The following is an 18,706-nucleotide window of genomic DNA, read 5'->3' as shown; positions in this document are numbered from 1 at the left end:
TCCCTCCGCCCGCCTGCCCCTCTCCTGGAGTTCCCAGCCCCCTCCCCCAGCTCGCCCCCCCCCCCCCCGCCGGCGCCCCCCAGCCCCCGCAGCGTCCTCGTCCCCGGCACCTCCCTCTCCTGGCGCCCGCAGCCTCCCTAGCCCGCTCCCCCCACCTCCTCCGCGCCCCCTCAACACTTCCTGCCCCGCGGGGCCCGGGGGCCCGCCCCCTTCCTGCCCCGCCCCGCCCCGCGGGCCGCACGCCCCGCCTCCCCGCCGGCCCGCCAGCCCCTTCTGGACGCCCGGCGGTCCCCACCCCAGGCCGGCGACAGCCCGGGTCCGAGGCAGGTGAGTGCGCGTCCCCGCCCGCTCCGCGACCCCCCCTACCCCGGGGAAGGACTGCGGGTGCCCCTGCGCGAGGGTGGGGGCGGCGGAGGGGGCGAGGGCACTGGGGTCGCCCTCCCCGGGGGACTGCACGTAAGTGACCCGGAGCGACGTGTGGGGCCGGGCGCCCTCCCCAACTCGTGGCCCCCTCGGGGCTGGACGGAGAATGGGGTGCCGGCTCCTCTTCTTGGCCGAGGGGAGCCCCCAGATCTGGGAGTCCAGGCTGCTGGGGTTCTAGTTCACTCTGCCCCTTCCCGGCTGTGGGCCCTCTGTGCCTCAGTTTCTCGTGTCTAAGCGGGGAATCATAAGACACGGCGCCTACCACGGTTGTTGGGAGGCTCAGAGGAACAAAAACATGTCTCCTGCTCCGCTGGCGCCTGGTCTGGGCCATTGTTGGGGCTGGCGCCTCCCCGGGGAGGTTGGGGGGTGAGGGGAGGGCCAGGTGTGCGGCTCACAGCTTTGCGGGTTTTGAGCACTGAAGGTTGGCCAAAGGTCTCCAGCGTCTAGATCGTCGGAAAAGCCTGGCCTGGCAGATGATTTGAGGTGGCAGGCTGGGGAGGGGGCGGGGGTGGTCGGGCCCAGACAGGGGGACCCCCGGCGAGGCCAGCCGGCGGCCCCACCCCGTCTCCTGCCTCCAACTGGATTCTCACTCTCCTGTCCTGACCTTTTATGAGTGGCCTCTCCCGAGGCTGCTGCGCTGTGACCCTAGTCCCCAGGGATGGGAACAGCCTGTACTGGCCCCGAGGTTCCCAGGCTCAGCCAGACCTCCTCTCCAGGCGGGATTGGGCAAGGGGTCAGCTGTCACCCCTGGCCTCAGCGGGGGCTGGGCAGGGGAGTGGTGTGCACAGGGAGCTGTTCTCTGAACACCACGCCAGCCCAATGCATGACGGAGTGCCTGTGCGTGTGCACGTGTGAACCAAGGGTGGGGGCCGCAGTCCTGTCTCCTGTCATCTGTCCCCTGCTGCTCCTCTCCCAGTCCTGAGGCCTCCTGAAGTCTATGGCGCACCCACCAGTGCAGCGAGGGCTGGCCACCTGGGAGCTGGGTGGGAGGCCAGGCCGGCCTCTCTGTCCCCCGCTCTTCACCGGGAGGTGAAACCCAGCACTGGCATCGGTGCCTTCACTCCTGCCTGACCCCGCTCCCTATCAGACTTTCCCAGAAGAGGAAACTGACTCTCCAGGCAGTCCACGAATCGAATGGGTCGGAAACCTGGATAGAGATAGAGGTCGCTGGGCTGCTGTCTGCCTCCCTACCGCTGCCACCACAGCAGCTGCTGGGGAGGGGTGCTGGGGAGGGGTGCTGGGGAGGGTGCTGGGGAGGGGTGCTGGGGAGGGTGCTGGGGAGGGTGCTGGGGAGGGGTGCTGGGGAGGGTGCTGGGGAGGGGTGCTGGGGAGGGTGCTGGGGAGGGTGCGGGGGAGGGGTGCTAGGGAGGGTGCTGGGGAGGGTGCGGGGGAGGGTGCTGGGGAGGGTACTGGGGAGGGTGCTGGGGAGGGGTGCTGGGGAGGGTGCTGGGGAGGGTGCTGGGGAGGGGTGCTGGGGAGGGGTGCTGGGGAGGGTGCTGGGGAGGGGTGCTAGGGAGGGTGCTGGGGAGGGTGCGGGGGAGGGGTGCTGGGGCCGGGCTGCTCCTCCACCACTGTGCTCCCCAGCCTCTCCTCTGAGTGGCCTCGGAAGCATTGAGTAAGAGTCTCCCTGGAGGCAGGAGGGGCTGGCCATCGGCTCGGGGAGGGTGTCCGCACCACTCCTGGCTCACAATCGGGCAGGGAGAAGCCAGCAGGAGGAAGGGGAGACGGGGAAGGAGAGACAAAGACAAAAACAGAGCTAGGAGGAGACAAAAATACGGAAACAGAGGCAAAGGCTGAGGCTTCTGCAAACGAGAACCGGAGGGGAGAAAGGGCAGACTTAGGGAAACGGAGAACACACCTAGAGAAGGAGCAGAAAGCGGGTGGAGACAGGAGAAGCAGGGTCAGAAGACCAAAGAGAAATCACGGGGGAGGCGGTAAAGGGGCAGCACAGGCTTCAGGGTTTGATTGACCTGGTCCAGGCCCCTGCTCTGCCGTCGCTTGGCTGTGTGACGGGGGCAAGTTACTTAACTTCTCTGGGATGTTCCTTTATCTGTAAAATGGGAAGCATAATAGGACCTACGTTTTGGGACTGCCGAGAGAATGGAGAGAGGTCACCTAGCCCAGAGCGCACATTTAATCTGGGCTGGTCATTGCTCTTACAGCCCCCACGCGTGCAGGTGGAGGTCTCCAGAGAGAAATGGCGTGTAGGGAGCTCTGGGACATGGGGCCTCCTGGGTCCCCTCTCCCACCTCTGCCCCACCCCCACGTAAGGCATGGGGGGCGCCCAGTCCTTCTGTTTCAGAGGGGGTGTGCGGATGGACAGTGAGGGGCATTGTCCCGGGGTCCCGAGGCCCGTGGTACAAGGTTAGGGTCCAGCCGCGTGGGCACATCCCCTGCTCTCCAGGCGACTCAGTGCCCCGCACGACTGTGCACTCATCCCTTAGGAACTCAGAGGCCGGCGGTCAGGAGGGCAGGTCCGGAGCCGCCTTCCCCTCTGTAAGGGTGGAGGCTCCTTCTGGACCCCAGTTTCTGGCATCCTGCCAATCCTGGGTTTCGAGGGCCCCGGAAGGGGGGACCAGTTCTTCTGGCCGGTGAGCCGGGTTGAAGCCGCAGCCTCTGAACACCTCTCCCTCAGCCCCCGAGCCCCACAAAGTCAGGTCAGGGCTTGCTGGAGTCAGAAGGGGGCTCGGGCTTTATCGGGCCATCCCCTCCGTCAGGTGCGGAAAAGCGCCCTGACCCCACGGAGCTCCATTCCAGTGGGGAAGACCGACCTTCATAAGAACAGAAGGAGTGGGGCATGGGGGCTGTGAGGGTACATCGGGGCAGCCTGACCACTAACAGCCCCAGAGGAATAAGACTGAGGGTGCCCCAGCCTGGTGGGGCAGCCAGAGCACAGACCCGCAGCCCCAACGCTGATCCCTGATGGGTCCGTCAGACCTGAAGGTTTCCAGGGTCTGCGAACTCCTGGGATGGCCTGGCTTAGTCCCACATGCCCCCGGGGGAGGGACACGGTGCTGAGCCCTTGGCTGGGGCCTGGGGAGTGCTGGTCTGTGTCCGTGTGGAGCTGGCCTCCGGCGAGAGCAGCCCAGGGCTCCTCTGGGCCAGGGGGGTCTGTGGTGGCTGGGCTGAGGGCCTGCAGGAGGGCCCGAGGGCGGGAGGAGTGTATGAAGCGTGTAGCCACTGAGGGGGCATCCTGGGAGAGGCTGTGAGGATGGGCCCCCGGTGGGCCTGGCTCCTGGTGCCCTTTCGTGTGGTGTGGGAGCCACAGAGGGCTCTGGAGAGGGGCAGTGGCCGGAGCAGGGCTGTGCTTTCTGAGGGTGTCTGGCGGTGGCAGTGAGCGGGTGGGCCGGTGCTTTGTTCTTTGAAGCAGATCCTAATTCCCTTGTTGCCTCTGATGCCCGAGACCCCCACGTCTGCCTGTGCCTGCAGAGCGTGGCCGCCGGCACCCACGGGTGGTGGCAGGGGCCCGGACCGCACTGGCGCCGGCCTCCGGCAGGCACGCGATGCGTGCTTGGTGATTCAGAATCCCTGCAGTTTCCCTATTTCCTGATGAGTAAACAGGTCGGGCTGAGGACCCTCTAGCTTTTGTTTCCTGAGCCACAGAGAACACCAGCCCGGCCCCTCACCCCTGCCCCCTTCCCGCCCAGCCTCTGGCTCACACACAGGCTTCCTGTCCCTCCATCCGGCAGACATTCCTGGCTGCAAAAGGCCTGGCTGGGTGCGGGAGGGGCTGGGCGCTCGCGTGTGCAGGGGTGTGCACGTGCGCGGACGTGGAGAGAGCGGCCCAGGCTGCTGGAGCTGGGTCAGGGTGCGTCCCTGCGTGGAGAGGGAGGGAGGACTCTTCCGAGTGGGGTCTAGCTGCCGAGTGGGGAGGACTAAGTGACCCTGTCTCCATGGCAAAGACAGATTTGGAAATGGAACAGAGAGAGAGAGACGGGGAAGGAGACAGACAGACAAGGGAGACACAGGGCAAGGCAGCCCCGGGCACAAGCTAAGACACTCGGCCTCGTGAGCCGAGTGCGGCCGGAGTTCGCCTCCCGCGCCACACCTGAGGATGCATTCCCTAGTGCAGTGAACACACTGCACGACTGTGCTGTACCTGACGGCCTTGACATAGGAAAGGAAGGAGAGAGACAGAAAGACACAGACCAAGAAACTGATGGAGGAAGGAAAAAAAAAAAAGGCAGAAAGCAAAGAGTTTTTGATGAGGAACAAGACAGAAACGAAAAGAGGCAGAGAGCCTAGAACGTGGGGGATTCTGTTTCTGCACCAGCACAGGTCCTCTGAGCTGCTTCTGGTCTGAGGCTCTGTTCCGGGGTGGTCACGGGAACTAGCAGTCCCAGCCCTCACTGCACCCTGTGAGATGTGGGGGTTATTCTCCCATTTTACAGATGGGGAAATGGAGGCTGGAGGCCCACGGGGCTCGAGCGATGTGCTCGAAAGTGACAACTTGTAAGCCCTAGAACCTTTGGATTCCAAGATGAGAGGGAGGACAGAGAGATGGAGAGGAGAGGAGGGGCCGCTGGGACCCAGCGAGGCGCTGGAGGTGGTGCTCAGGCTGGGGGCTGGGGGGAAGCAGAACCCAGGCGGTCCAACTCATCAGCCGCCTTTGGCTTCAAGACATACCTGGCGGGCAGCCCGTGGTTCTGAGGGATCAGGTTTTGTGGGGGGTCTGGCCCCTCCCCACCCCCACTTCCCTTCTCTGTGCCAGCAGCTAAGGCCCCATTCCCGGATCATCCTGGGGGTTCTTCAGAAAAAAAAAACAAACGGAAAACAAGAAACAGCTTTTCTTGGAATTAATGCTCAAAGGGCCAAGGGCGCCAAGGGCAGTGGGGACGGGGATGGGCTCAGGAGACCCGGGACCCCGGCCGCCATCCTGGTGACGGTGAACGTAACTCCTGTATTAATCCTGGGGACAGCCCTACAAAGGGAAGTGCTATCATCCCCATTTTACAGACCAGGGAACTGAGAGCTGGCGTTCATGCCCAGCTCAGAGGGCGTCCTTCGCTGCCCCACCTCCTGGAGAAGAGCTCTGAGGAAGCCCTCTTGCTCTCTGCCTCCTACAGAAACGGATCCCCTCCTGCCCACCGGGAGCTCGGACCCAGAGTCATTTCCCTCCTGCTAAGGGGGCCGGGGCACCAGGAGGGCAGGGCTCCCCACCAGAGGGAACCGGCTGCGGCTGGGGGCTGGGGGCCGGGGCCTGGCCGGGGGCCCAGCTGCCTTGCATCTCGAGGTGGAGGAGAGAAGACTGACTGCGAACGCATCCCGGTTCCCACGCCTCTGGTCTGTCCTTGTGGCAGCTCCCCGCTCCGCCTCCCACCCACCCCCCCCCCCGCCCCCTCCCGGCTCCCCCTCTGCATAACTGAGGCTGTTACACAGAGATGCAAAGCCCCTGGGATTCCCGGGTGGGCCGGGTTGATGGGAAGCGTGGTTGGGGTGGGGAGGCTGCCCACTCTGGGTCTCTGCTCCTGCTGGCTGTGTGGCCCCGGGTGGGGGACTTACCCGCCCTGTGTCCTCACCTGTAGAGGGGGCACTGCACCCACCACCGTGGATTTCATACGCAGCTCCCTGCCTTTCTCCACGCAGTAGATGATGCCTTCTTGTGAGGGCAGGTGGGGGCCTACAGGGAGGGGGAATGGGGCGCCCTCAGCGACCGCAGTGTGGGCCCCGGGGCAGGACGGGGCCGGACGGGACTCAGAGCTGCCTGGTTCAAACCCCCCGGAGGGGAGTGTGTGCAGGCACATGGGCCCCGATGCTGGTGGGCCCGGGGGTGTTAGGGAAGGACAGGCCAGGGCCTCAATTTCCCCAGCCCCTTGGGGACAAAGTCTCGGATGGAAACAAGCTGGGGGACCAGGCTGGGGCTCTGGACTCCTGGTCAGGCCTGTGTTCCTTCCCTCCTCAGGGGCTGAGGTCCCTCAGGCCAACGGCTTCTCCTCCCTGCCGGGATCCCCCACCCTCCCTCCCTGCGGACCACCCACTGGTGGTGGACCCCACCCGGGCTCCAGTCCCACTGCTGACCAGCTGGGGCCTCCTCTGCATTCCGGGAACCGAGGCCCTCTGGGAAAACAATCTCCCCCACCCCTGCAGCCAGCTAATCTCTGGTTGTCAGGGCCCAGCTCTCCTCACGCCCCCCCTGCCCACCTCCTGAAGGCCTCAGGTGAACCATTTCCTCTAGAAGTTGGTCTGGGAGGCAGTGACTGTCCACAGGGCTCTGACCTGTCTCCACGGGGTAGGTCCCACTGCAGCCTTGAGCTCTGGCGACGGATCCAGGAGAGGGGGTCCCTGTGGGGCTGGATGTGAGGCTCACCCAGGGGCCAGGGTGGTGACCTGAATCCATTCAGACTGAGCCCCAGTGAGGACAGCGAGGGTCCAGGGAGAGGGCAGCGTGGAGAAGACCTTGGGGTGGAGAGGGGGGATGTGTGAGGGCTCGGGGCCCTGCCAAGGGAGGGCCAGGCAGGGAGGGGTCAGCTGGGTGCTGACAGGGATGGGCCTGGAGGTGGGCCCCACACCTGGGAAGGTGGCCGGTGCAGGGCAGGGTGGAGGGGATAGTTTGGGGGTGGCGGGAGAAGGGACGATGTGGGGGGTGCCCTGGGACAGACCGGTGACCCCGTCTGAAGGACACTTCCGACTGGCCAGGCTCCCTGAGGGCAGGCTGTTTCCTCTGAAGCCCTTCAGCGGGGGACCACGGTGCTCAGCTCAGAGACAACCTAACAGAAAGAGGCTTCTGGCCCTGCCCCCTGCACCCCACCTTCCGAATTCAGGGTGTCGGGAGGGGGAGCCCGCGACCCTGCTCTCCTCCCCCACATCACACATTCTAGCCAGGCTCTACTTCCTGTTTTCAGGCTCCATATCCTGAGCGCTGGGATCCCCCAGGACGCTCCCTGGCCCCCCCAGGCCCCTGGGCCCAGGGCCTAGCCGCCCTGCCCCTTGGCTCAGCTGAGCTGCTCAGGCTGCAGGAGGCCATAGAGGCCTGGTGAGTTACTGGAGGACCGAGGATGGTTGGGGGAGCACAGAGAAGGCTAGGGGTGGACACGTGCCCCGGGGGAGCGGCGACAGGGCCACCAGCCAGAGGACCAAAGGGAGGAAAGCCCGTGGGCCAGCAGGCGGTATGGGGGGGCGGGGCGGGGCGGGGGGGGGGGGAAGACACAGCGGGAGGCATTTTGGGGCCGAAGCAGAGGGCAGCATGGGGTTAAGTCAGGGAGCACCTCTCTCACTCAGACCTGGAGGGCTGGAGCGCTGCCGCCCCGGGGACCCTGGGAGCGTGTGGGTGGGGGGCATGGGGTGGGGCCAGGCAGCAGGCATTCCAGAGATACTCAGGGGGGCCAGGGGCCAGCAACCATGGCCTTTCTCTCTTCTCGGGGAAAATTATAAGCAGATGTGGGCGCCTCGGGGAGGCAGAGAGCAAGGAGCCAGGACAAGTTGTAGGAACACTGAACCCAGAATCTGAAACCGGCTGCGGGGGCGGCCGCTCAGGAGCTCAGCCCCTCCTGAGCTCAGGAGCCAGAACAGACCCTGCTGAGGTCCTGACCTGCTTCCCACCCACTGGGCGAGGCCGGGTTGGAGGGGGCGGAGAGGAGCTGTTTCCAGATGGCCGATGGGGTGGCCAGAGGGAGGTGGGGGCTTCTTCTGTCCGAGGCCAGGTTGGGGACGTCCTCGGGCAGTAGTCCCCGGAGCTGGGTACGGAGGTGCCCTGGCCAGGGTTTAACAGGTGCCTCTGGCGGGTGCCGATGAGGCTGCCCCTGGTCTGTGGTGTTGGCCCATGTCCCCCATGGAAGTAATTCCCCGAGCCTGATTTCTAGCTCCTGATGTGTCCTCTGTGAGTGGGGAGCCGGGCAGAGACGCGCACAGTTGGCTCCCGCGAGCCCGGGCGAACAGGTGCCTGCACACCCGTGGTCAGGAGGGGCCTCCTTCAGCGCCACCCGGTCCCGCCCCAGCCCCGCGCCTCCTGCGGCCGCTCTCCACCTGCACACATGCGGGCCGGGAAGCCCCCCACTTGAGGCGGCCGACTCCCTTCCGGAACCTTGGCTGTTGGAAAGTCCTGCCTCCAGCTGAGCCCAGGTGGGCCTCCCCCCTTAACTTCCCCGCTGGCCCCGGTCTCTCACCTTGGTACCAATGTCAAAGTGCCCTGGGCTGGGGCTCAGAGATACCAGGCAGGATCCCCGTCCCCGGGAAGAGCCACTGGCTGGTGGTGTGTGAGTGAAGGGTGCTGGGAGGGTGGGGCGGGGGGGGGGGCACGGTCTGGACGAGAAGAGAAGAGAAGGCAGGGGGACAAGAGGCAGCCGCCTCTGCAGACACTTGGTTCTCCAGGCTGTGGCTCTGCGCCGGTCCCCCGCTCTGCACCTGGCCTCTGCGATGCCACCAGCTCTGCGTGCCCTCCTTCTCCTGGGCCTGGGCCTGCGGCTGGCTGGAGCCCTCAACCCCAGTGACCCCAACACCTGCAGCTTCTGGGAAAGGTGAGGGGTGCCTGCTCCCCGGGTCTCCTCCTCCTCTCCTTCCCAGCCTCCCTGCCCCTCTGCAGCCCTCCCCTCCCTCCTGGTTCTGCTCTCTGCTCCTCCAGGCCCCCCTGACTCCGGCTCTGACCCCGTCCTGTCCTTAACCACCCCCCCCCTCCTCCCCCTGTCCTGCAGCTTCACCACCACCACCAAGGAGTCTCACTCCCGCCCCTTCAGCCTGCTCCCCTCGGAGCCCTGCGACCGGCCCTGGGAGAGCCCCCACACCTGCCCCCGGCCCACGTGAGTGCCCCCCCCCCCGCCCCGCACACCCTCATTCTCTCCTCGGAGACTCGGAGGCAGAGGCACTCAAGGCGTGGCTTGGGGAGGCTGGCGTGGGGTGCGCCGCGGGGCCGGGTGGGGGGCCTGGGGGGAACGCTCCTTCTGTGCTCCCCCGGCCCAGAGCCGCGAGCGGGCGGTGCCCCTGGCGCCCCCGTGCCACGTGGTGGGCGGGGGCGGGGCGGGGGACAGCCCGGCCGCAGCAGGGGGGCTGAGGGCCGCCTCGCGGTCTCGCTAGGGTTGTCTACAGGACGGTGTACCGCCAGGTGGTGAAGACGGACCACCGGAAGCGACTCCAGTGCTGCCGGGGCTTCTATGAGAGCAGCGGGATCTGTGTCCGTGAGTCCTGGGGGGCCGTGGGGGGCCTCGTCCCCCCCTGCCGCCCCGGGTGTGTCCCCGGGACGGCAGCCGCCACTTGCTGCTTGTGTCTCCAGCTGACCCCGTGTGTCTCCCGCCCCTTCTCTCTGAGCCCTGGGGCAGCCTCTCTCTGTCTCTCTGTCACTGTGGGTCTGGGTCCATCGCTATCTCTTCTCATCCCTGTCTGTTGCCGTCTGTCTGTGACTTGTCACTGCCCAGTCTCTCCTGCACCCCCAAACTCCTGTCCCCCCCCCAGTCCTGCCTAACCCCCACCCAGCCCACCCCCTCTGCACAGCATCCATGTCTGGTCCCTACCTGAGGAGCCCCTGTCCCTTTTCCCAGCAAGGTGCTTGGAGAATGTGACAGAGAGGGGCTGGGGAGCCTTGAGTTCTGAGCCTCTGTCGAGTCCTGGCCCCCTGTCTTCTGCGTCTCAGAGGCAGAAAAATGCTAGTGCTTCTGGGGAGAGTCAGCCTGCGCCCCCCCCCCCCCGGCCACCCCGGGGCAGAAAAGGATGGGAGGGAGGAGTGTCACCCAGCAACGCCCCCGCAAGAGGAGGATGGGCGGGTGGGGGCAGGGGAAGCACAACTCCCTCCCTGCGTCTCTGCCCCAGCGCTCTGTGACCAGGAGTGCGTCCATGGCCGCTGTGTGGCACCCAATCAGTGCCAGTGTGTGCAGAACTGGAGGGGTGACGACTGTTCCAGTGGTGAGTAGCCGGTGACCGCAGGTCTCAGGACCCTGGGCGGCGCCCTCCTTACCGCCCACGGGTGCTCACGCCCCGGGACAGTCACCCACAGGAGCCCCATAGCCGCCACGGCCCTTTCGGGAGGGGGGGTGCTACAGGGCACGGGTGTGGGGGGCTGGGGGACAGAGCCCAGGGCTGAGTGGAGGCTAGGGAGGGGTGAGACCCCTGGTGACTCCCTTCTACCCTCCCCTCCCCCCAGGGTGTGCCCCAGGAGTGTGGGGGCTGCAGTGTGACAAGCCCTGTCACTGTGGCAACGGCAGCTCCTGTGACCCCAAGAGTGGAGCGTGCTCCTGCCCCCCCGGCCTGCAGCCCCCACGCTGCCTGGAGCCCTGCTCCCCGGGCCACTATGGTCCCGCCTGCCAGTTCCACTGCCTGTGCCACGGAGCACCCTGTGACCCCCAGACCGGAGCCTGCTTCTGCCCCCCAGAGAGGACTGGGGCCAGGTGCATCATGGGGTCGCAGCCACAGGGCCCCTCGAGCATACACAGGGATCCGAGGGGACTCAGGCTCCCAAACGGGACGGGATGCAGAGGCCAAGGTCCTCGGCCCAGCTCTGCCGCCTGCTAGCTGAGCGACCTTGAGCAGATCGACCCCTCAAGGTCTTGTGCCTGTCTGTGGAGCGGGAACAGTGTCCTCCACCCGGGAGGCTTGCTGTGAAGACAGCCCGAGCCTGTGTGTGTGCGAACATGTTGTGAGGTGGGGCTGACACAGGGTCCCAGGCGGCCTGTCGGCCTGTCGCAAGGAGGTGGAGGCAGAGTGGGGGGATGTGCACCAGGCGGAGGTCAAGAAGGGTCCGGGCTCACAGAGGAGCTGGGAGGGGAGCCGTCCGGGGGGGCCGGGAGCAGAGGTGCTGGGGGGTGGGGGGAGTGCACAGGCTGTTCCCCTTCCCATCTGGCGGTGCTGGCTGTCCCCACCACTTCTCTCCCCCTGGAAACCTTTGCTTTCTGACTCCTGCAGTCCCCAGCAGGGACCAGAGCCGGGAGTTCAGGACTTGCCCCGGGAGAGGCGTGCAGGCGGCCAGCCCTGGGAGGCCCAGCCGGGGCGCGGGCTGCTTGTGTGCACACTGACCTCGACCGCTTTACCCAGCAGCTGTGAGATACCCTGTGTCCGGGGCACTGTCGGCTTCTTCTGCCCCAGCACCTATCCTTGCCACAACGGGGGCGTCTTCCAGGCCTCCCAGGGCTCCTGCAGCTGCCCACATGGGTGGATGGTAGGGTGGGGCGGGGGTGTGGGGTGGTTCTGGGCAGGACTGGGAGGAGGATGCCTGGGAAGGGGGTGGGCTCTGGGGACCCTGCGGAGGTTTGAAGGGGGGGGTATGAAGGGGCCCTGTGCCCAGGGGGAGTGGCGGGCACCCAGGGCTCTGTCCACCTTCTGCCTCTCCAGGGCATCATCTGCTCCCTGCCCTGCCTCGAGGGCTTCCACGGACCCAACTGCTCCCAAGAGTGTCGCTGTCACAATGGTGGCCTCTGCGACCGCTTCACTGGGCAGTGTCGCTGCGCTCCGGGCTACACGGGGGATCGGTGAGTGGCTTCGGCGAGGGCGGGGGCTGGGCGGGGGTGGGCGCCGCCGGGGCTCACTCGGCCGGCGCCCAGGTGCCGTGAGGAGTGCCCCGTGGGCCGCTTCGGGCAGGACTGTGCGGAGACGTGCGACTGCGCGCCCGGCGCCCGCTGCTTCCCGGCCAACGGCGCGTGTCTGTGCGAACACGGCTTCACCGGGGACCGCTGCACCGAGCGCCTCTGCCCCGACGGCCGCTACGGCCTCAGCTGCCAGGAGCCGTGCACCTGCGACCCCGAGCACAGCCTCAGGTGCGCCGCGGGGCCCGCGCTCACGGGTGCCGAGGCTGGGGCGGGCCATGCCCCAGGGCGGGACCGATGTCGCAGAAGGCAGAGGGAGGGGCCTCGGGGACGGGGGCGGGGGCGCGCTCGGAACGCCCCCCGCCCCCGGTTCCGCGAAGCCCCGCGCGCGCTGCGCGGAGGGGCCGGGGGGGCGGGGTGCAGTCGGGGGTGGGGGGCCGGGCGCGGACCCCGCAGCTCTGACGGCGCCTCCCCCTCCCGCCCCTCCCGCCGCAGCTGCCACCCGATGAGCGGGGAGTGCGCGTGCCTGCCGGGCTGGGCCGGCCTGCACTGCAACGAGAGCTGCCCGCAGGACACGCACGGGCCCGGCTGCCAGGAGCACTGCCTCTGCCTGCACGGCGGCGTGTGCCAGCCCGACAGCGGCCGGTGCCGCTGCGCGCCCGGCTACACGGTGAGGCGCGGCCCGGCGGGGCCCCGGGGGCGCGGGGCGGCGGAGCCGGGCCGCTCGCTCACAGTCCGGCCCCGCTTTCAGGGCCCGCACTGCGCCAGCCTCTGCCCGCCTGACACTTACGGAGTCGACTGCTCCGCGCGCTGCTCCTGCCACAACGCCCTGGCTTGCTCGCCCATCGACGGCGCCTGCGTCTGCAAGGAGGGTGAGGGCGTGGGGTGTCCGGGGAGGGGCGACGTGGGGGCGGGCCCACGGGAGAGAAGGCGGGCCCAGCGCAGGGGCGGGCCCGGGGCGGGGGCGGGCCCGGGGAAGGCGCGAGGCTGCAGGGTGAGGGCGGCGCCCCTGGGTAGCCGCAGCTGGACGGTGGGAAAGTAGCCAGCCTACTTCCTTCCTGGAATATCCACTTTGCTTTTCTTCAACCACAAAAATCCTGCTTGCGCTTAAAGGCCCAGGCCAGAAGGCCCCTCTCGGCGAGCATTCCTCACCCTCTGTCATCTAGAACCGCGCGATGGCAGGGCCAGGAGGGACTTCTGAGACCTACCCGGGTGGCCCGTTGGCCACTTCTAGGCTGGATTCTAACACGGATGTGTTTTATTTGGGCGGTTCTCTGTTATGTTTAACCAACCTCCGGTCTGCAGTCGCCTGCCCTCCCCGAAGTCTGCCGCGTGATCTGTGTAACTCATTTAGTTACCTGGTGGGACCTGTAAGCACTTGGGTCGCTGCCAGCTCCCCTCATTCTGCAGCAGAGGCAGGCCCCAGAAGGGGGTGGCTCGCCGCCAGCGGCCGCTCTGCCTCTGTTCAGCTTCTACCAGTGTATACGCCGGTTCCCCCAGCCCACCCCCGGCTCGGAGCCCAGAGCCTGGCACGGCTGAGGCCTGGTGTGTGCTACCCCGGGAGGGCTGGAGCCCTAGGCCTACCTGCAGGGCCCTTCTTCCAGGTTGGCAGCCTGGTAACTGCTCTGTGCCCTGCTTACCTGGAACCTGGGGCTTCGGTTGCAACGCCAGCTGCCAGTGCGCCCATGAGGCAGCCTGCAGCCCCCAGACCGGGGCCTGTACCTGCACCCCTGGGTGGCAGGGGGCCCACTGCCAGCTCCCGTGCCCGGTAAGCACTCAACAGCCTGTCTGTCCAGGGAATGGCGGGTCGCAGCCTCCTCCCTGCCAGCTGACTGGCCTGCCCCCACCCCACCCCCTCTCCAAGAAGGGACAGTTCGGTGAAGGCTGTGCCAGTCGCTGTGACTGTGACCATGCTGACGGCTGTGACCCTGTTCACGGACGCTGCCGGTGCCAGGCTGGCTGGACAGGTGAGCATTCTAGGTGTCCAGGCCCCAGGCCCACAGCGGAGTTGGGGGATGCGTCCTAAGTAAGTGTGTCCAGAAGAGCCCCTGTGGACACCGGGGGCCCAGGCTGGGCTCATCTACCCTTCTCTCCCACAGGCACCCGCTGCCACCTGCCCTGCCCCGAAGGCTTCTGGGGGGCAAACTGCAGTAACACCTGCTCTTGCAAGAATGGGGGCACCTGCATCCCCGAGAACGGCAATTGCGTGTGTGCGCCTGGGTTCCGAGGCCCCTCCTGCCAGAGATGTGAGGCCCCCCCTTCCTTCCCCCACCTGGGGCCTGTAAGCACTTGGGCGGTGCTTACGGCAGTAGGGGGCGGTGCAACATCGGATGCCGGAAGCCCCGCCCCCACTACCCCGCTCCAGTGGGAGGGAGGGAGGGAGAGAGTGGGTCGAGGGCTGGCTGAGGGTTCTCCCCTGCCCCCCAGTCACCGCCACTCTCTCTCCCGCAGCCTGCCAGCCTGGCCGCTATGGCAAACGCTGTGTGCCCTGCAAGTGTGGTAACCACTCCTCCTGCCATCCCTCGAATGGGACCTGCTACTGTCTGGCTGGCTGGACGGGCCCCGACTGCTCCCAGCGTACGTGCTGGCCTGTGTGGGGGAGTGCGTGTGTGTGCTGAGAGGCGGGCTGAGGGCCAGAGGCTCCTGTTCCCCTGCTGCGGGCGTAAAAGCCTCTGCACCCACTTGGATTCGGTAACTTATGTAAACAACGCAAACAGATCCATAGCGGGTGTCCCCTACACGCAGGCTCCTGTTCCACGTGCTCAGGGAACACCCACCCTTCTGCACCGACGCCTGGGAAGGGCATTACTCGACCAGGCGCGGGGTGGGGGGGGACCCCAAGCTTGGTTTTGGGCACGTGCTTTTATCCCCTCTGCGCTTTTCAATTTATATTTATTTGTATGTGGCTTCCTCCCCCCATAAATATATAAAGAACATCACGGAAAAGGTTAGTCCCCCAAACCACAGACAGCAAGTGTTGGAAACGGGAAATGAGGGGCTGTGGCCACAAGAAAGGCTGGGTGCAGGCGTGGCGGTGGGCGAGGGGCATATCTAGGGGAAGAGTTTCCCATAGGATGCGGTCCCGGCTGCCATTAGATTATCTGCTAGCGTCGCACACACAGAAGTTATGCCTCAAAGGGTCTACTTCTCTCTTATGATAAAGACGTAAAAAAGAAACCAGAGCTAAGCAATGCAGGGTAGTTTGAAAGCCTTTGGTTGTCTGGCCCTGGCCCCGCGAGTCTGAAATGGCTGCTAGATAGCCAAGTGCAGGTTCCAGTAGGCAGTTGGGCCCGTGATAAGCATGTGTGACTCATCGGTGTGCGGCTGTGGTTCAAAAACTTGGTGTCCCCGGGAGACCAAGGCTGAGAAGATTTCAGGGAGCTGGGGGCTGAGAGTTCATCCAGACGGGGGTGGCCCTGCCCCACCGGACAGCCACCTTGTCTCCTGCAGCGTGCCCTCTAGGACACTGGGGAGCCAACTGCGCCCAGCCCTGCCAGTGCCGCCAGGGGGGGGCCTGCCACCCCCAGGATGGGAGCTGTTTCTGTCCCCCAGGCTGGACTGGATACCTCTGCTTAGAAGGTACCCAGAGAAGGGAAACTCCCGCCCCGCCCCCAAGCCCAAGGCCGACACTGCAGATCTGGGTCCCTCAACCCCACTGCCTCCTTGCCTGTCCCGCAGGCTGCTCTCCGGGGATGTTCGGTGCCAACTGCTCCCAGTCCTGCCAGTGTGGTCCTGGAGAGAGGTGCCACCCGGAGACGGGAGCCTGTGTGTGTCCCCCGGGGCACAGCGGCGCCCCCTGCAGGATTGGTGAGTTCTCCTGTTGGCCCCGATGGTCCCCAGGGCACCAGGACCCGGTCCCCTCATGGGCCCTGCCCCCCTCCCGGGGCCTGTCCTGTGCAGGCACCCCAAGCTCACGGGCAGAGCCAACACTGTGCTGAGCGGCCACCCCATCCCCCTAGGAAGCCAGGAGCCCTTCACCATGATGCCTGCCTCTCCGGTGGCCTATAACTCGCTGGGGGCAGTGATTGGCATCGCGGTGCTGGGGTCCCTGGTGGTGGCCCTGCTGGCACTGTTCGTCGGCTACCGCCATTGGCAAAAAGGCAAGGCACACCAACACCTGGCCGTGGCCTACAGCAGCGGGCGGCTGGATGGCTCTGAGTACGTCATGCCAGGTGAGCTGGCCCGGGGGCGGGGGACACGACGCGGGGCTGGCGTGTGGGCTCCGGGCGGATGGGGTGCGGGGCTCCCGTGTCCCTCCCTGGACCCGGAAGAGGCGAAGCGGGGAGCTGGAGGGGAGAAGAGAGGTCAGATCTGCCGGGACAGAACAACTGTCTCGGGCCCGGGCCTCTCGCTGACCCGCCAGGTCACGACGCGCCCCGTCTGTTCGCGCAGATGTCCCTCCCAGCTACAGCCACTACTACTCCAACCCCAGCTACCACACCCTGTCACAGTGCTCACCGAAACCCCCGCCCCCGAACAAGGTCAGTGCTGGGGGAGGGAAGGCACCGCGGTTGGGGGGGGATGCACACCTACTTCTCTGGAAAGCTCCATCCTTGTGTGTTCTCTCCCCCTTCCGCCCCTCCCCATCAGCTTCCGGGCAGTCAGCTCTTCGGCAGCCTGCAGGTCCCTGAGCGGCCAGGGGGGGCCCACGGGCAGGATAACCACAGCACCCTGCCTGCGGACTGGAAGCACCGCCGGGAGCCCCCTGCAGGGCCTCTGGACAGGGGTAGGAGCCTGGAGGCCAAGGCGCCTGGAGAGGGGGGCTTGTGTGGCCCAGCACCCCGCTCCCTCAGAGCCTGTGTGTCCGCAGAAGGGTCCTGGGCTCTGGTTCCGGGGCAGGTGGGAGCCTGGGGAGGAGCGCGGGGTCTGACTGCTCATTGCCTCCCTCTCCCCCTGCACAGGTAGCGGCCGCCTGAGCTACAGCCACAGCTACCGTAGCAGCGATGGCCCAGGCCCGTTCTCTGGTAAAGGTACGGGTGCAGGGGTGAGGCAGGAGGCCGAGCTGGGGTTTGGGCGCCAGTGCGCCCACAGAGCCTGACTCCTTTCCCCTCTCCTTGGGGCCCATCTCCGAAGAGGGGCTGGGGGCCAGCGTGGCTTCCCTGAGCAGCGAAAACCCCTACGCCACCATCCGGGACCTGCCCAGCCTCCTCGGGGGCCTCCGGGAGAGCAGCTATGTGGAGATGAAAGGCCCCCCCTCAGGGTCTCCCCCCAGGCATCCCCCTCCACTCCGAGACGGCCAGAGGCGGCGACACCCCCAGCCACAGAGAGACAGTGGCACCTATGAACGGCCCAGCCCTCTGACCTATGGTGAGTCCCCCTTCTCCGCTGGGGCAGGGGCTACAGGGAAGCAGGACAAGGGAGGGAGAAAGAAGGGTCGGGGGGAGAGAGCACAGAGTGGGCCTGGTGCAGCACCAAGAGCGTGGACTTCGGGGTCAGACTGGGCTCGCACAGGCATCACGTCTGGGAAGTCACGTTGCCTCCGAGGGCCTGGGAGTGGTGGCCTGCCTCCCAGGGCTGAGGATTTGAAATGGTCCGACAGCACCTGACTTGTGGCATTTGTACCCAGAAAAGAGGGGAACAAGGCTGGGGACAAAGTGTCCTCATAACCTATGAGGTGGGCAGGTCAAGGTGGCCTCCCCCCGATGGCAGCTGAGAAGATACACAGAGTGGCACCGTCCGTCGTCTGTCTGTGGGCAGGAGGGGCTGGGGAGGGGAGGCGAGGGGTGAGGAGGGAGGAGCCACCTCCCGCCCTGTCCCTTCTCTGTCCCCAGATGGAGACTCTGTGGGCTGCCAGCCCCCACTGCCTCCGGGCCTGCCCCCTGGCCACTACGACTCCCCAAAGAACAGCCACATCCCTGGACACTATGACTTGCCCCCAGTACGGCATCCCCCGTCACCCCCAGTTCGGCGCCAGGACCGCTGAGGGGTCGGGGTGGTGCGCAGAGGCCAGAACCTGTCCTTCGCGGCCCAGGGCTGGGGGCAGAGCCTGCTGTACCCTGCCAGGAGCGGGGAGAGGACCGGCAGGCCGTGAACGTGAACACGCCTGACAGAGGAAGCAAATGTCCGGGACACCGGGGCCTGGATCCCGGGTTCCATCGTGGGAGACACCGGTCAGCAGGAGGCCTGCCTTCCGTTTTGTACGTTTCGCAACCTGCTGCTCCCCAGGGCCCCAAGGCCTTTGTACATAAACTGGTGGGTTGAATGTTGCTGGAAAACTCTGATTTCAGATTAATGTAAAAAATGTATATTGGGCTCCTTTTCTGCGCACTCCCAGGCTGTGTGTGTGTGTGTGTGTGTGTGTGCGTGTGTGTGTGTGTGTGTGTGTGTGTTCAGAGGGCCTCCAGGCACACACCCTGTCTGGGGCACACACTGTGCAGTCGAGGGGCAGCCCAAACTCAGCGAACTCCAGCAACAGCCTAACTGGCCTCCTTGCACACTGGCACCTGTTCCAACCGGCTGCTCAGAATAGACAGTGGCTAGTTACCTGTGTGTGGACGTCTTCGTGGGTGCCCCATGGCTCTTGGGGCAGACTCAGAACTGTCACAGGCCTTAGGGGCTCTGCTGGCCTGGCCTGTCTTCAGCCTCACCTTGAACTGTATTCACTGTCACTCCGTTCTAGTCACCCTGGGCTCTAGATCCACCTACCAGCCACACTTCTTCCTACCCCGGGGACTTGGCACATCCGGTGCTCTTGTCTTCCGCTCACCTGTTAGCTGCTACTTGTCCCTCACATCCGGTCCTCAGGGAAGCGCCTCTCTTGCTCCCCTCTGTTGTGTAGCACTGATTCCAGCTGTGTTCATCCACCGGATACCTGCAGAAGGTCCTCAGGGTACCAGTCCTCC

General features: G+C 66.1%; 1 protein-coding gene across 6 annotated transcripts; it reads left to right on the top strand.

Moving 5' to 3' along the window:
• The first annotated feature begins 251 nt into the window (after positions 1-251).
• On the top strand, positions 252-18,070 carry PEAR1 (platelet endothelial aggregation receptor 1). Of its 6 annotated transcripts, none has more exons than XM_042976100.1 (27): positions 262-327; positions 5,490-5,706; positions 6,326-6,580; positions 7,266-7,396; positions 8,223-8,481; positions 8,731-8,876; positions 9,051-9,155; positions 9,430-9,530; positions 10,159-10,251; positions 10,490-10,733; positions 11,377-11,500; positions 11,674-11,810; positions 11,883-12,095; positions 12,360-12,534; positions 12,616-12,736; positions 13,469-13,632; positions 13,729-13,831; positions 13,964-14,110; positions 14,316-14,441; positions 15,315-15,443; positions 15,543-15,671; positions 15,824-16,036; positions 16,257-16,345; positions 16,455-16,590; positions 16,766-16,834; positions 16,938-17,171; positions 17,636-18,070. In XM_042976100.1, exons 6-27 carry the CDS (start codon positions 8,776-8,778, stop codon positions 17,785-17,787), a joined length of 3,105 nt encoding a protein of 1,034 aa, XP_042832034.1. In that variant the 5' UTR covers positions 262-327; positions 5,490-5,706; positions 6,326-6,580; positions 7,266-7,396; positions 8,223-8,481; positions 8,731-8,775; the 3' UTR covers positions 17,788-18,070. The 6 variants fall into 6 exon arrangements, with proteins under 6 accessions (XP_042832039.1, XP_042832033.1, XP_042832034.1 ...); XM_042976102.1 differs by lacking the exon at positions 262-327 and adding an exon at positions 1,991-4,231; XM_042976103.1 differs by lacking the exons at positions 262-327; positions 6,326-6,580 and adding an exon at positions 1,991-4,231.
• The last annotated feature ends 636 nt before the right edge of the window (positions 18,071-18,706 follow it).

This window comes from Panthera tigris, chromosome F3 (assembly GCF_018350195.1).
Source record: "Panthera tigris isolate Pti1 chromosome F3, P.tigris_Pti1_mat1.1, whole genome shotgun sequence".
Lineage (NCBI taxonomy): Eukaryota > Metazoa > Chordata > Mammalia > Carnivora > Felidae > Panthera > Panthera tigris.
The sequence above is the reverse complement of the archived record's forward strand: the minus strand, read 5'-3'. Positions and strand labels throughout refer to the sequence as shown.

What these genes read in the sequence shown, in the direction of transcription:
- PEAR1 (XM_042976099.1), top strand. Translation starts at nt 8,776, where the DNA reads ATGCCACCAGCTCTGCGTGCCCTCCTTCTCCTGGGCCTGGGCCTGCGG. An exon ending in GCTGCCCACATGGGTGGATG is followed by an intron (nt 11,501 to 11,673) that starts GTAGGGTGGGGC and finishes CTGCCTCTCCAG; the next exon opens with GGCATCATCTGCTCCCTGCC. An exon ending in ACTGCCAGCTCCCGTGCCCG is followed by an intron (nt 13,633 to 13,728) that starts GTAAGCACTCAA and finishes CCCCTCTCCAAG; the next exon opens with AAGGGACAGTTCGGTGAAGG.